This window comes from Gallus gallus, chromosome 5, assembly GCF_016699485.2.
Source record: "Gallus gallus isolate bGalGal1 chromosome 5, bGalGal1.mat.broiler.GRCg7b, whole genome shotgun sequence".
Taxonomy (NCBI): Eukaryota; Metazoa; Chordata; class Aves; order Galliformes; family Phasianidae; genus Gallus; species Gallus gallus.
In genome coordinates, this window is record NC_052536.1 from 54,346,035 (window position 1) to 54,359,281 (window position 13,247).

General features: G+C 49.5%; 1 protein-coding gene across 6 annotated transcripts in view; it reads right to left on the bottom strand.

The window, feature by feature from the left end:
• Nucleotides 1-13,247, bottom strand: part of DAAM1 (dishevelled associated activator of morphogenesis 1) — an 80,921-nt gene that overhangs the window by 21,821 nt on the left and 45,853 nt on the right. For all 6 annotated transcript variants that reach the window (NM_001322368.2, XM_046941859.1, XM_046941857.1 and 3 more), the window contains 10 exons: nucleotides 5,832-5,903; nucleotides 5,005-5,099; nucleotides 3,150-3,483; nucleotides 2,563-2,673; nucleotides 2,348-2,451; nucleotides 1,775-1,841; nucleotides 1,398-1,515; nucleotides 1,138-1,276; nucleotides 621-679; nucleotides 97-284 (listed from right to left, as the gene is read on the bottom strand). In NM_001322368.2, the coding sequence (NP_001309297.1) occupies nucleotides 97-284; nucleotides 621-679; nucleotides 1,138-1,276; nucleotides 1,398-1,515; nucleotides 1,775-1,841; nucleotides 2,348-2,451; nucleotides 2,563-2,673; nucleotides 3,150-3,483; nucleotides 5,005-5,099; nucleotides 5,832-5,903 (1,287 nt within the window). The remainder of the gene's footprint in view (nucleotides 1-96; nucleotides 285-620; nucleotides 680-1,137; nucleotides 1,277-1,397; nucleotides 1,516-1,774; nucleotides 1,842-2,347; nucleotides 2,452-2,562; nucleotides 2,674-3,149; nucleotides 3,484-5,004; nucleotides 5,100-5,831; nucleotides 5,904-13,247) is intronic.

A 13,247-nucleotide genomic window follows, 5' to 3' on the forward strand; every position in this document is an offset into this window, starting at 1 on the left:
TAGCTCCCTGTGCATCTTAGCTTCCTGAAATCACTCCTCAGCAACTCTGGAGGATTTGGGATGAGGTAGCAATGGGGAGTGGGTTTGGGGCCTCACCCTGCTCATCTCGTGGAGCTGCGCCGTGAGATCTGCCACCTGCTGCTTGACCTGTTTGTGCTCGCTGGACTCCTTCTCCAGCTTCTCCTTCATCTTGTTCAGCGTCTGCATCATTTCTTCCTTCTCCTGGGCCTTCGCATCACACTCCCGCTCCTTCTTCTCCAACTTCTGCTGAAGCTCGGTGTGCTCTGAAACAGCCCCCCACAACAGCCCGTGAATCCATTTTAATGTGATGAACACTCCAGTACAGCAAACAGCAGCACGTGGGGTTATAAAACCCATGGTGCACACTTTCCTCATATGCAGCTGAGGGAAGGGAGTGTGTGCCATACCCTGACCAAAGCTGCCTCTGTGCTGCAGACCCCATGAAGAAATGAGAATCTACTTCCTTGGTAAGCCCTACAGCACAGTACAGACTCAGCACTCACACAGAGCCCATTCAGTGCAATACGTAAATGCTATCTGCCCAGCTTGCTGTGCACGCTCAGCTCAGAGTTAACTCCTTGCATTTTTCCATCACTCACCTTTCCGCATTTTTTCCGCTTGCTCTTTCCACTGTTTAACTTCATTTTCGTTGACTAACCTAAAAGCAGGAGACAAGCAGTGCTGTGAGACATCCCTCATGTGGTCAACAAACATGGCCAGTAAAAAACGTGACTGAGAAGCACAGTGCAGAGAAGCTGGGGCTGTGCGGGGTGCAGCACCCACGCTGGTATTTCAGACAGCTCAGCTGTGCCTTCCCACGGCTCCTGGCTGCAGGGTTTGCACACTGGTGTGTTCTGCTCCCCTCCAGGGACTGTGACTTGTCCAGCCAAGGAGCAGAAACATCACTGTGAGAGCAGTGAGCAGTGAGTAAGGCACAGTGACAGTCAAGGGAAACAGCTCACTGAGGACACAGTGGTTGAGCTTAATTCACATGCACGTCTTGTTGAGTAGGTCTAAATGATCCAACTCTGCCAGGGATGAATCCCAAACCTTGCCATCCCTCTTGAACAGCTGAACTCATGCAGCAAACCCAAAGAATGGTGGATGAGCACTTACATTCGGACAACGTTTTTGATATTGAAGTTTTCCAGGGGAGTGGCGTCGGGGTCCTGCCCTTTGTCACTCTGAATGACGATCTGCTGTATGATCCTGTCCAGCAGCAGCCAGTACTGGACAGTGTTGCCGCTTCTTTTATCTGGATAGGAGGAAGGGGAGAGGTTGAGAGAAGCAGCAGAGATGTGGCAGCCCCCTAGGCAGGGGAGTTGTGCTGTGAAGCCCCTGGCAGCGTGCGTTTTTGCCCCCCACACTGTACTCACAAGGCATTTGGAGACAGTGGTGCAGGATGGACATAAAGTGCGGGTACGCCTCTGTGTGAGTCAGCCTCTTCCTCGTCAGCTCAAACATCTGAGTTGCACTTTTGGTGTCTATGTGAACCTGGAGAAGAGAGCAAAGTGTGGTCCGGCCTCCAGAGCAACCACCCCTACAAGCCACCCCTCCCAGTGAAGGTCAAAGAGTACTGGTGCGCAGCCAGGAGAGAAGAGAGATGAAGCAATAGAGCAGGACAACAGGAGGCAGATTTACAGCCACCAAATTTGATCCAAAAACCAGAACTTTCTTCCAGTCTACGTAGGCACCTTTAAAAGGAACTGTAACATCAAGTGCCAATCTCTGCGCCAGTAACGTTCACACTCACCAGCTCAAATCTTTTGGCAAATTCCAGTTCATCCTCATTTCTAAGCATTTCAAAAAAATCTAAATGCCTGAGGAAAGAAAGGAAAGAGAAAAAGCCTATTAAAACTGGATATGTGCAGGACGGTAAATAAAAGGCAGCCAGTTTAGAACAGCTTCCAGAACAGCCCGCGAGCAGGCAGTGGTCCAGAGACAAGTGGGACTTGAAACATCAGTGAGAACTTCAGTATGGAGCTCCCAGAGCCCCACATGTTTGCCTTCACTCTTGCCAGCTTGAAAAACCAATTCAGAAAGACAGAGGGCAAAGTAATTACAGCCTTTCCAAGGAGCCTCTTGGAAGAGAAGAGGAGGAGGACGACTGACAGCATCCCACCAGGGTGGCACATCCTTCCCAGCTCAACTCTGTGGGAGTACAGCAGAGATGGGGTTTTTCCTACTCTCAATTTGGTGACACCAAAGCATTTCCTAAAGAGGAGTCAGATCCATGTGGTTTTCCCCAAAGGCCAAGTCCAAAAACCAGAAATCATGCATGTAAGGAAACGGGAAAAACAACAGTGGGCTGTGTACCCCCACTCACCGGTCTAGGGTTGAGTTTTCGTGCTCTCTTAGTTTGTCAATGACTGGCTGGATTCCAAGCATGAGAAACTCATATCTCAGGTGGAGTCTGAAATCCAGGCTTTCCTGTGAGGGATAGTTCTAGGGTCAACACAGCAAGGTGCATTTCCTCAAAAAGCCTCTTGAAAACCCCAAGCCCACCAAAAGCCCACCCTGTACAAGAGCCCCAGAGCTCACCACGCCTGCCCCCTGGCTCAGGACGGCGTTGATGAAGGACATGATCGCTGTCTTGAGGCTTACTTCATCCCGATACCGTCCTGTGCTCTTGTCCAGGTCATTGATCAGCGTCTGTCAAATGTACAGTGGAAGTTAACAGTCCAGGGGCTGCATGATCTACTCCTGGTGGTCCCAAAGTCCCCACAGTAGCTCACTGGTGACACTTTCTGATGCAACAGCTGCTGCCTGATGTAGCACAGCCCATCCAGAACCTGTGCCTGCAAGCATCTGCCCATCCAGATGTACTGCAGCTTTACTTTCACCCCTGACAACTCTATAAAAGCAGGCACTCTTGGGGGAAACTGCCTTAGATAACTTTTCCCATTCTTTGCTCAGCTGTGGCTCTCATCAGATACAGCATTGGTCTGGGGTAATTCCCAGAGCATCAAAATTCACATGGCCATGGCAAATCATGCATACATGGCATTCAGATACCCAGGGGAAGAAAAGGACAAGAATGCTGATCTGGGCTCTCTGGGGAAGGTGATAGTTTGCCCAGACCCAGATCCAAATTTTGGGAGCAAAAAAGTGAGTCGAGAGGCACCCACCTGAAAACGAGTCCGTTCGCTGGCGTATTTCTGGTAGTGCAGCATAGCCTCCAGTACCTTCTTGTGGCCACCAGGAACCAGGCACACAGCGCCCATGATTTCCAGCACTGCCACCTTTGTCTTAATATTCTCTGTGCTCAGACTCTGAGCGATTACGTTAATGCTCTCCGAATGGGCCAGGACGTGAGCCCGGCCCAGGGAGTTGTTCATTAGTGCTTTTATACATCCAATGAGCGAGGTATGTATTCGAGACTCTGCTGTCTCATAGTCCATGCTTTTGAGAAAGTTCAGAATACATGACAAGCCATCCAGGTCGATGAATCGGGTTACAAACCTGTCAGGAAGAGGGATGTTTTAAAATCAAATGCCAAACGACTGCTTAACTCACCAATAGGGCTGACTTGTCTGTTCTTGTAAATCCATAACGCCTTTCTGTATGCTTTCCTGCAATGGTCTGGTCCTTTGGATAGCAGAAAGCCTGCAGGACTCCTACAGCCCAGAGCACAGCAACACGGTTGCAAGATTCCATCCTTCCAATCAGAGGTGAAGAACTTGCCATGGTGCAGCCACGCTGCTGCAAAGCCTCCCCTATCCCCAACCTCAGATTGATATCAGGCTCCTCTAGGACCAGTTTTGGAGAGGATGAGAAGAAGCTTCCCAACAGCGTAGCTGTCTTCTCACCACCTGCAGCCAGCCCACAAAAACCCCAACAACAGCCAGGCCCACTCCCTCTACTTCTGCTGGACCTTCTGCCTCCTGCTGCCTCTCCATCCACATCCTCCTCAGCTGTGCACATCTCACACATTTTTAAGCAGAGATCTTAGGTTTTGGTGATGACTTCAAATGCTGCTAAATAGCAAGCAGACTGCAAATGCATGCTGTGCCCGAGGCAGACTCAACAAAGCATGCAGACATAACCCACCCTCCTTCACTGCACACTGCACATGTTTCCAAAAACACCTCTTTGCCTGATGCCACCGTGGCTGGGTACATTCTGTTTTGGCAAAAGAGTGGGCTTGCACAGCAAGTGAGCCAAAAAACATCCCAGCACTGGGATGAGTTTAATTTACAACCACTAACGTTCATATGCAGCAACAAAAGGGGTTATGGCAGTCTGAGTGAAAACTGATTTCTGTGCTTGAAAGGCTGACCTTATTCCAGGAAAGTCAATAGGAAATTTGTTGTTCACTTCTCTGAAAGCCAAAATACATCCAGCAGGTAAAGTTTTCTACATAGCCTGTTGCATCCCTCTGAATTTCACAGAATCATTAAGGTTGGGAAAGACCACTAAGATTACCTAGTCCAACCATCAACCCATGACTTCAGTGTGATGGACTCCCAAAGCACTTCTGAGCACTCTTGGAAGTTTCAGTGCAGACTACAGAGGCTGGGTGCCACCTGAGAATGGCAGGAGCCAGCACCCATGAGTGCTGGGCTTCATGGAGACCAGCTGCTTACTGCCAACCCTGGGAACTCCTTCTCAATTACTACCACCAGAACCACTGCAGAAGAGAAATTGAAATGGAGCGCAACGCATTTGCAAACAAGAGCTGTGTCTTCTACACCCACAATGGGCGGTGCAATTACAACGAAACACTTCCCCATCAGAATTCAACCTGAGGCATGTGAAAGATTTTGAGCTGATGGTTCCCTGCAACTAAAAAGACTGAAGAAAAGGAGCAAAATGACGAGGTGATTCAAAAAGGCAAATACAGTTTCAGAGCCCTTGTGTCCCACGTCTCCTCCCCATCCTGCACTCGTCCCATTTCTATTTCTATTCTAAAACTCCTCTGCCAGAGAATACAAATCAAAAGCTATAACCAGAACAATAAAGCAAGGAAATGAAGAGAGTTGCCTCATTGGTTTCGTCCTCAGTGCAGTCTTCAAACTTTCTATTGTTTTATTTCTCTCCTCCTCTTCTTCTTTTTCCAAAGCAATCAGTGATTTCCTCTGCAAAAGGAAAGAAGTGAAGCTGAAACAAGGTGCAGGCACAAGCAGAAGGACCACAAGCACTCCAATGTGCCAAACCGCAGTGCAGGAGATGGAGTCAGGACCTGAAACCAACTCTGAAAGATGTAAAGCAGAGACACTTATGGGGCTGGGAGGATGCAGGGGACTAAGGCACTGCTAACAGGGACTCCACAGGGGAAAGGTGCTAACTTGTGGTGGGAGGTGAGAGAGGTTGGGTCTTTTAGCCTTCCCGTAATTGTGCATCCCATGTGCACCTGTGTAAGTGGGGGGCTGCAGGGATGCCCTTCAGCCCAAACGGGACAGGGTCTTGTATTCACATTTGGAGTCAATGGGGCATCTCCCAGGTCTCCCAGTGCAGCCTTGCCTTCCAGGAACTGTATCTCCCACAGTGCTATTTCATTTTCACCCAGCACAACCACCACCCAGTTCAGCAGGGAACAGAGCAGCAGCAGGGATCTCACTTTCCTTGCAGCAGCAGCTTGGTGCCTCGCTGCCACTGAATGACCAGACAGCTTCCTTAAAAACCAGCCTGAAAATCCCTGTTTGCCCTCAGTCTTGCAGCCTTCTGGCTTGGAGCTAGATGAAAGACCCCTGTGCCTTGGAGAACTTTTTTTCTCCAGAGCTGCGTCCAATGAACAATAAAACCTCTCCCTTCATTTCTCCTGGCTTAAATCTTTGCCATCAGTGCTGTAGCATTGCAGAAATACTTACAGCAGCCATTGAGTTCAGCTGATCGATGTAGAACTCAGGCCAGCTTGTGGCCCCTTTATTTTCTTCCTGATCCTGCAGAGGGTGGGGAAAAGCAAGACAAAGAGAGTGGATCAGAAAAAAATGGCATTAATGTCTCCTGCCCTTTAGAGCCAACCATCTATGACGTTCCATCGTGCTCTCACATTACTTTATATCAATATAGGCTCAATTTTCTGTATTCTGAACTCACTGCTGATCGTTCCAGAACATTACCTGATCTACTGAATACACACTTTTTATATACAGTGTACTTTATGCCATCTGCCTGTGACTAAGCTCTGCCCCAGTGATGCTGTATCAGACTGGAAATCTTACACTGAGATTTCTCTTGTACTAACTCTACTCTGCCCTTGAAGTTTTGGCTGTACAGCCTCAATGAATGCTCTTTGTGAGGAAAAAAAGAGTTTTTACAAGCTCTGAAGGCTCCACTCTTGGAGGAAGGCTGTGACATACCAACAAGAGAATCTCTCGGCACAAAATGGACAGCTCCCCTGGGGGCTCATTAGTTATTAGGAGGGAACAAGCACATGGCAATGTCCCCTGTCAAAGGACGTCCCCCTGAGCCCAAGATCCGTGACAGTGATTGATGCAGAGCCCTATGTGGTCATCCCAGTTACATTGCTGTGCACCTGGTGACACCCACCAAAGGTTTTCAGGGTCTGTCATGTTCTTGGGAGGATGTCACCAACAGACTAATGAGCCATGCTCACATAAATAACACCGCATGTTCAGATATTCTGAAGGAACAGTTCAAGACCAACTCTTTTCCCCACTGTATTTTCCCTACCTTTCCACCGAAAGAAGAAAAAGGATAAAAAAAATAAATCCCCTTCAGGTCGGACCTGAAGAAACAACCCATCCCTAACTTTAAGATGGAGTTTGAGGTGGTTATGAGGGCTAACCCACAGTGCAATTCTTTGCGAGGGAAGGAACTGGACAAGGCACTCTTGTGCTCCCACATCCGTGCATGCAGACAACTACTGATAGTCCAGTTGATTTCTGCAAGCCAATGGAGTCCAAAATATTTACTCTGGTTCAAGAGGCATAAATGGGAAATGTTTGTGCATCCGGATTTCTCAAGGTACAGCTTGCCAAGAGGACAAAGCAGAAAATTAGTGAGCCTCTGCAGTGCGTGGCTATGGGATGGGGACAGGAGAAGTTGAGGAGCGAGCAGGTGGCAGCCCCTCAGGCATCACCCCCAGCGTGCCAAGGGCGAGAGAAGCTGCTTATCCACAGATCTGGTCAAGTTTAAAGCAAATGAAAAGACTTTTCTGAACAAGAAGACTGTATTTACGCCTCCGTGCCCTCTGCTTTATTAGTTTGGGCTGCTCGCCCTTCCTTCTGCTGCCAAAAACACAAGTTTTGAATGAAACACTTGATTCACCTTCTCTAAACTTTTTTTTTTTTCTTTAATCCAAATGGGAATCAGCAGAATTTTTTTTTTCCAGAGATGTCAGAAAAACAACCAAAGAATGTGTCCTACCCACTGGCTCATGCCAAGCCTAACAAACCTGCAGGAGGTCCCAGCGCCTGCCTCTGTGTTGGTGGGAGAACCATTAAGTTCTGTGCTCTGCCAACAAGTTTTTGACAGCTACAAGTGCCCAAAAATCCCCCTAAAGTCCCACAGGACATGTCACCTGCCATCCCATCCCCAGCCATTGCAGGAAACAGCGTGGTGCCCAAACCCAGTAGAGGAGAAAATCATTCCCATCTTGTCCAAATACTGCTGCCAACACAAGAAATGCTCATCTGCTGGTTGAGAGAGAAACGCTGACTCTGAAGGGGAGAGATAGGTATGCTCTGGTCTTTCCACAAGCAGGGAAAATGGGAGGCATGGGCTTCTCTCTGCTTTTGTCTGCTTGGGAAAGTTGCCCTGAGTAGAAGGTAAGAGGATGGAGGGGCAGAGGTGAGACCTGAGACCTCTAGCTGTCCTTTGTCAAACAGACCAGCTGAAACAACTGTCCCTAAACAACCCATCTGGCTGCCAACCCTGCTGCATTTTTGGCCACATTTGGGACTGTCATCCCAACTGGCTGTTTGAAGTGATAGCTGTGGGGCAGGGACCATTCCCACCTCCCAGCTATCTCCAGGCAGGAGGGATGCCCTCAGTGCATCAGTTTTCATCTACTTGCAGCTGCCTGTGATCAGGGCTTCCCACCGTGGGGTGTGGCAGAGCAGTCCCGTAATCAGCATGCCAAGCTATGGGGAAGTCACAGTTACCCTACAGCTGCTCAGGATCATGGAGAAAGCACTTGGGTGCTGAGAAATGGGTGTAATTTATGTCTACAAGTCTAACAGAAAGACTAAAAGTCATACTGCAAGTTCCCCTGCACAGCTGGGGAAACCCACAGAGCATCCCTCGTGCTCTGCCTGCAGCCAAATGGCAACTTGCCTCTGCCATCCCTATGCAGTGTCCCCCTGTGCTGCTGTAGGACCCCACGTCCCCATGCACTCAGCCTTGCTGCACAGTGCAGGAGCAAGGAGCAAACCAAGGCTCCTTCTGGTTTCTCAGTTCACCTGGATCTGCTAATGGGTGCCAACGTAACCCAGCTCACTGATCCAAACCTGCCTTAAGACACCGCATGGGAACACAGTCCCCAGGCTGGGACCACAAAACCACACCAGCTTTGACACAGCTGCTACAGGACGCAGAGGGTGAGCCCCCAGCACCTTCTGGTGCACATCTGCATGCAGCAGACACGGGAGAGAACACGTATGTGTGCCCAAGGCAATTAAAAAGAGGGAAGGGGGCCAGGGATGCTGCAAGCCTGTGCACATCTGTCAGCCCACCCCTCCAAGCTGTCCTGCTGTGGGAAGGCTCAGCACCAACCCTGCAAAGCGTATGGGTAAAGATTTCCATTGTGCCAGCTTTCTTCCTCCCTTTAGAGGTTGGCATGCTCACTTCATCCCAGGGGATGGTGCAGCCGGAGGGCACACATGTGCCTTGAATGCTGCTCACAATGGGATCAATTCCTGTTCCCTCTGGAGGCATCGCTAAAGGTTCCATCAGCAGTACCACCAGCCCCTTCCAGCAGCAGCACCAAGCCTTGGGAAGGGGGTGGGATCCCACCACAGCACGGCATGGAACCATGAGATGACTGCTGCCCCAGTGTGAACACGGACCTGCTGCTGCCTTAGGACTGAAAGGAAGCGGTGGAGCACAAAACACCAAGGTCTCCAGGGGGTGGGGAGGAGGCTGAACAACAAAATTGGCTAAACTGCTCATTTATAATTAACTTGCTGCATTATAAATATTTCCTTTTGCTTCAGCTCCCTCGGGCTCTAGCATTTCCTCCCTGAAACCCCCAATTTAAAGAGCGCTCTCAATTAAGTGTGGCAGAACCTCATTAATTCACATGAGCAGCCGGGCAGGCTCGTCAGAAGGCAGCCTCCCATGCAAAAGGGGAAAGCACAATAAAGCAGCCAAAGATCAGGGCAGGGGCTTCCTTTGGCTCACTGCAGGATGCTGCGCAGTGGTAATTATTGTGGCTAATGGTCTACAGCACACCAATAAGTGTCCTTCAGTGCTTTTGGTGGCAAGAAAGGAGGCTCCTGACAAAGTGAGGAACCCAGAGGGAAGTGACTCACATGGCTTTGCTCGGAGGCAGGATGAGGGAGGAAGCTTTCCAGGCACCAAGGTTTGACGGGGTGAATTCACCCAGGCGGGTTTTTGGGGGCATGGGGGATGTAACAAATTCAGCTCTCCAGGATGGTCCATCACATCCCACCCCAGTGGGAACCATGGACAGAAGCATTTCTCAATTTCTTCCTCTAGGCATCAAAGCCTTCCGCTCCCTCTCTCATTAGGAAGCTTGGCCAGGGAGAGGAAAGTAGTGTGAGCAGGTAGGAAGTCAGTGGGGAAGGAAGAAAGCACCTGGGGACCCAGTGTAGTCACCATGTTTTCCTTCCTCCTTTCCCCATGTATGGGTCCGAATACCCATCAGGGCAGCTCTGAGCATAGCATGGCTAAGAACAGCCACCAGCAAGACTGATGGCCTTAGGAGAAGCAAAAACCCCCAAAGCTCAGTTCTGCAGCCTGCCCAACACTTCTCTGCGTTACAAACCATCACTACCAGCTTGTTAAGCAAGGACACATCAGGCAAGCCCAACGCTTTGGGGGAAACCTCCAAATGTGTTTCCTTTGCTTGCTGACTCCTTAAGAAGCACCCAAGTGAGGGCTGTTACCAGCTCCATGCCAACCCCAGAGATGTGACCACTAGAAACTCCGGTAGTCACCTCCTTCTTGGAACAAGCTGCTGAGCTGGCTTGCCCCAGGAGGACTTCCCACCAGGACAGCCACAAGAAAGGTTAAGAAGAAACCTAAAAGAGGCAGGAGCCAGATCATCAGGTGTCTGAGATAAGCAGGTAGCCTCTGTTAGACCTGCAGATCTGCATGGGAATACAGCTGCCAGACTCACCAGGGCTGCATCGTCCTTCTAAAAACCTTGCTCCTGTTGCAAAAAATGGAAGCAAATGCATTTGTTTTTATGCAAGCTCCAAAGGAGTGCAAGGTAAAGCTCAGTACTGCCAGCAGCCCACCCAGTTTTGGATCTCCGAGGCTGAGAGAGAGCAGTCTGGGGCAATCAACCTGGGTGCTGTTTGCAAGCTGGAAAAAGAAGCAGGCAGTAGCACAAGTAGGTATAAGCTGCCAGGTTTGCAGTCTCAAGCCAGCACAGCCCTGCCAATACGGACGAACCCTTGCCAGGTGTGCACAAGCAGTGGCATCCATACACCAAAAAAAATAAATGATGCAAAAAATGTCATTTCCCTGAGCTCTGCCAAATGCTTGTGGAGTGACCCTGCCAGCATCACAGCTGCTGAGAAGGGCTGTCATTTAATATGAATCTCCCAGAGTTGCTATCTCAGGTCTGAACCATCCCATTATACCACAGGCTACGCAGTTCTGCTTTAACACTTCCTACACTCTCTCCTCTACAAATGCACAAAGGCCCTTGTACGCTTTTCCCAGGGTTTAAAAATTATGCTAACAATAAGCAAATATAGCATGACCAGATGCCTTTCATGGTCAGATGGTTCATTGTTTAAAAAGCTTCAGTTTAAGATCCAAAAAGATTGCTAACAGATGCATTTTTTGGCTGGAGACAGAGAAAATCCTCGCTTTAACAAAAGTGTGTTGTGATTGGAACTAAAAAGGGAATTACCTCGAAAGATAAAAACCATAAACATTTCCTATTGAGAAATACCCCCAGCCATGTACACACAGCCGTGTTCTCCACTGTTCAGAGGGAAGGGGAGGAACGTCAGCCAGGAGGATTACACCCGAGATGCTGTTCAACCTGCTGCAGCCACAACTGCAGGTATCGCCCGGCTGCAGCACTTCTCATTCAACCCAGGTGGCTGAGCAGGCAAAGTGCCGGGCTATTTTTTCCTCTTCCTCTCTGTCAGATTTTGCTCTGAGCCACTGCAGCAAAAATAAATGTTAAAAAAAAAAAAAAAAAAGGAAAAAGTGGTTTTAAATGGAGGAAATTGATATCAACACAAGCCCCGTGGTCAAGCTCCAGGACAAAGATGCACGTGGAGCAGAAAGCTGGAAAGCAGAGCTCTCTGGAGGGGTGGGTGGAAGGCACGGTCAGACAGGAAAGAGGCCATCTGGTTGGGAAAAACAATATCATTGGAGAGTCGTCACTCACTTCCCTATTTATCATGTTTTTTCCCCATTCTCCCTGCAAACACGCCATTGTTGCCTTTTCCTAACGCAAAGGGACCCTGATGTTACATCTGACAGCTGAGGAAATGTTAGATGTAAAGGTAACTCTTGCTTGCCTGAGGACAGCTTCGCACTGAAAAGAGCTGTGCGCCCACCATCACCAAGCTAACAGCTTTTCAGCACAGGCTTAAAGCATGCAGCATTGTTTGTCATCTTCACAGGCCATTTGTCACCCCTGTACAACCTCTGCTCGGGTTCTACAGATGCTGTAGAGAGATAGGTTTAAATGAAAGGGAGAGGCCAGAGCCAGAACCCATATATTTTTGAACTGATTTTAGCTACCAATCCCTTCCGTGCACCTATTTATGGTGCATTCTGCCTGAATAGCCCCACATCTACATTTGTTCCGAGGATCTTAAGGATGACCCAGTGACTTGCTCCAGCAGCATGACCGCTGGGGCTGGCAGGAGTCAAACCTCCTGCAAGGAAGAGATGCTGCAGAGTAAGACCAAAGTGTTATTTATTAGCTCCCTTCGGAGCCTGGCCTCTCTCTCCCAAGTCCCTCTTTGTTTTCACTGCCTCAAACCCACAGCCAAAGAAACGTTAAACCTGGAAACCCTCCGGCTTCCTCCCTGTGCTTCCGAGCAATATCCTCTCCTGGAGAGCAGAACCAGCAGGGAATAAAATGCTTTGAGATGAGGTATGAAACGAGTCATCATCCAGAAATACCACTTCTAAAATCAGACCTTATCCCGCTGTTAACGCACCTCCACTTTCACGTTTCCTTGCTTTATGTCAGCTGAAGAAAGAGCTGACAACTTCAAAGGGGGTCCAGTACTCTTTAAATCCTCCCTACTGATTTGAGTGTGGATTTAATGCAGGCTTCAGCTCCTGCCTGAGTGGCTGCCTCCAGAATGGTCAGCTTCAACCACAAGCTGCTTTTTCTCTCTCTGCACTCAGAGCATCAGAGGGCGGTGAGGCCCTGGTACTGCTGCCCAGAGAGCTGTGGGTGCCCCATCCCTGGAGGTGTTCAGGGCCAGGCTGGATGGGGTCCTGGGCAGCCTGATTTATTATCTGATCTAGAGTCTGAGTTAGTGGTTGGCAACCCTGCACATGGTGTGGGGGGGGGGGGGGGGGGGGGGGAGGGGTGGAACCCTTAAGGTCTCTTCCAACTCCCCCAGGACCCATCAGGGGGTTACAAGTGCTCATGCATTTCAAGCAATGACTTGCTATTAACCATGGACAGGCCAAAATATTTCAGTGTGTGTCCTGAATTTTCAAAATCACAGCCACTGGGGCTGTGGCTGAGGCAGCTAGGTAGGACCCCAGCCTTATCTCCAGCTCCAGCACTGCAGCCCATTCGCAGTAATTACTCTCAGTTGGAGAAGTCCAACCCTCAGTGCCAGATATTACAAGCTACCCTGCAGATATAGCCAGATAAAAACAAAGAGGTACACAAGTGTGAGTTCTGAGAGGTGCTGTGACAGCCACAAACGTTCCTGTTGTCCTCAAGCCACGTTCATCACAGGGGAGCAGGACTGCCTAGAGCATGCCATGAGCAGGGAAATATTCTCCAACACAGCTGATTTCTGGCTCCCCACGCTTCCCACCTGCTGAAGGCTCTGCTGATAAGGTTTTGCTCATTTTTAATTAAAAAGCAGGACAAAAGCACCTGTCTCTCTTGCAAACCAGCCACCAGCACACTTCCT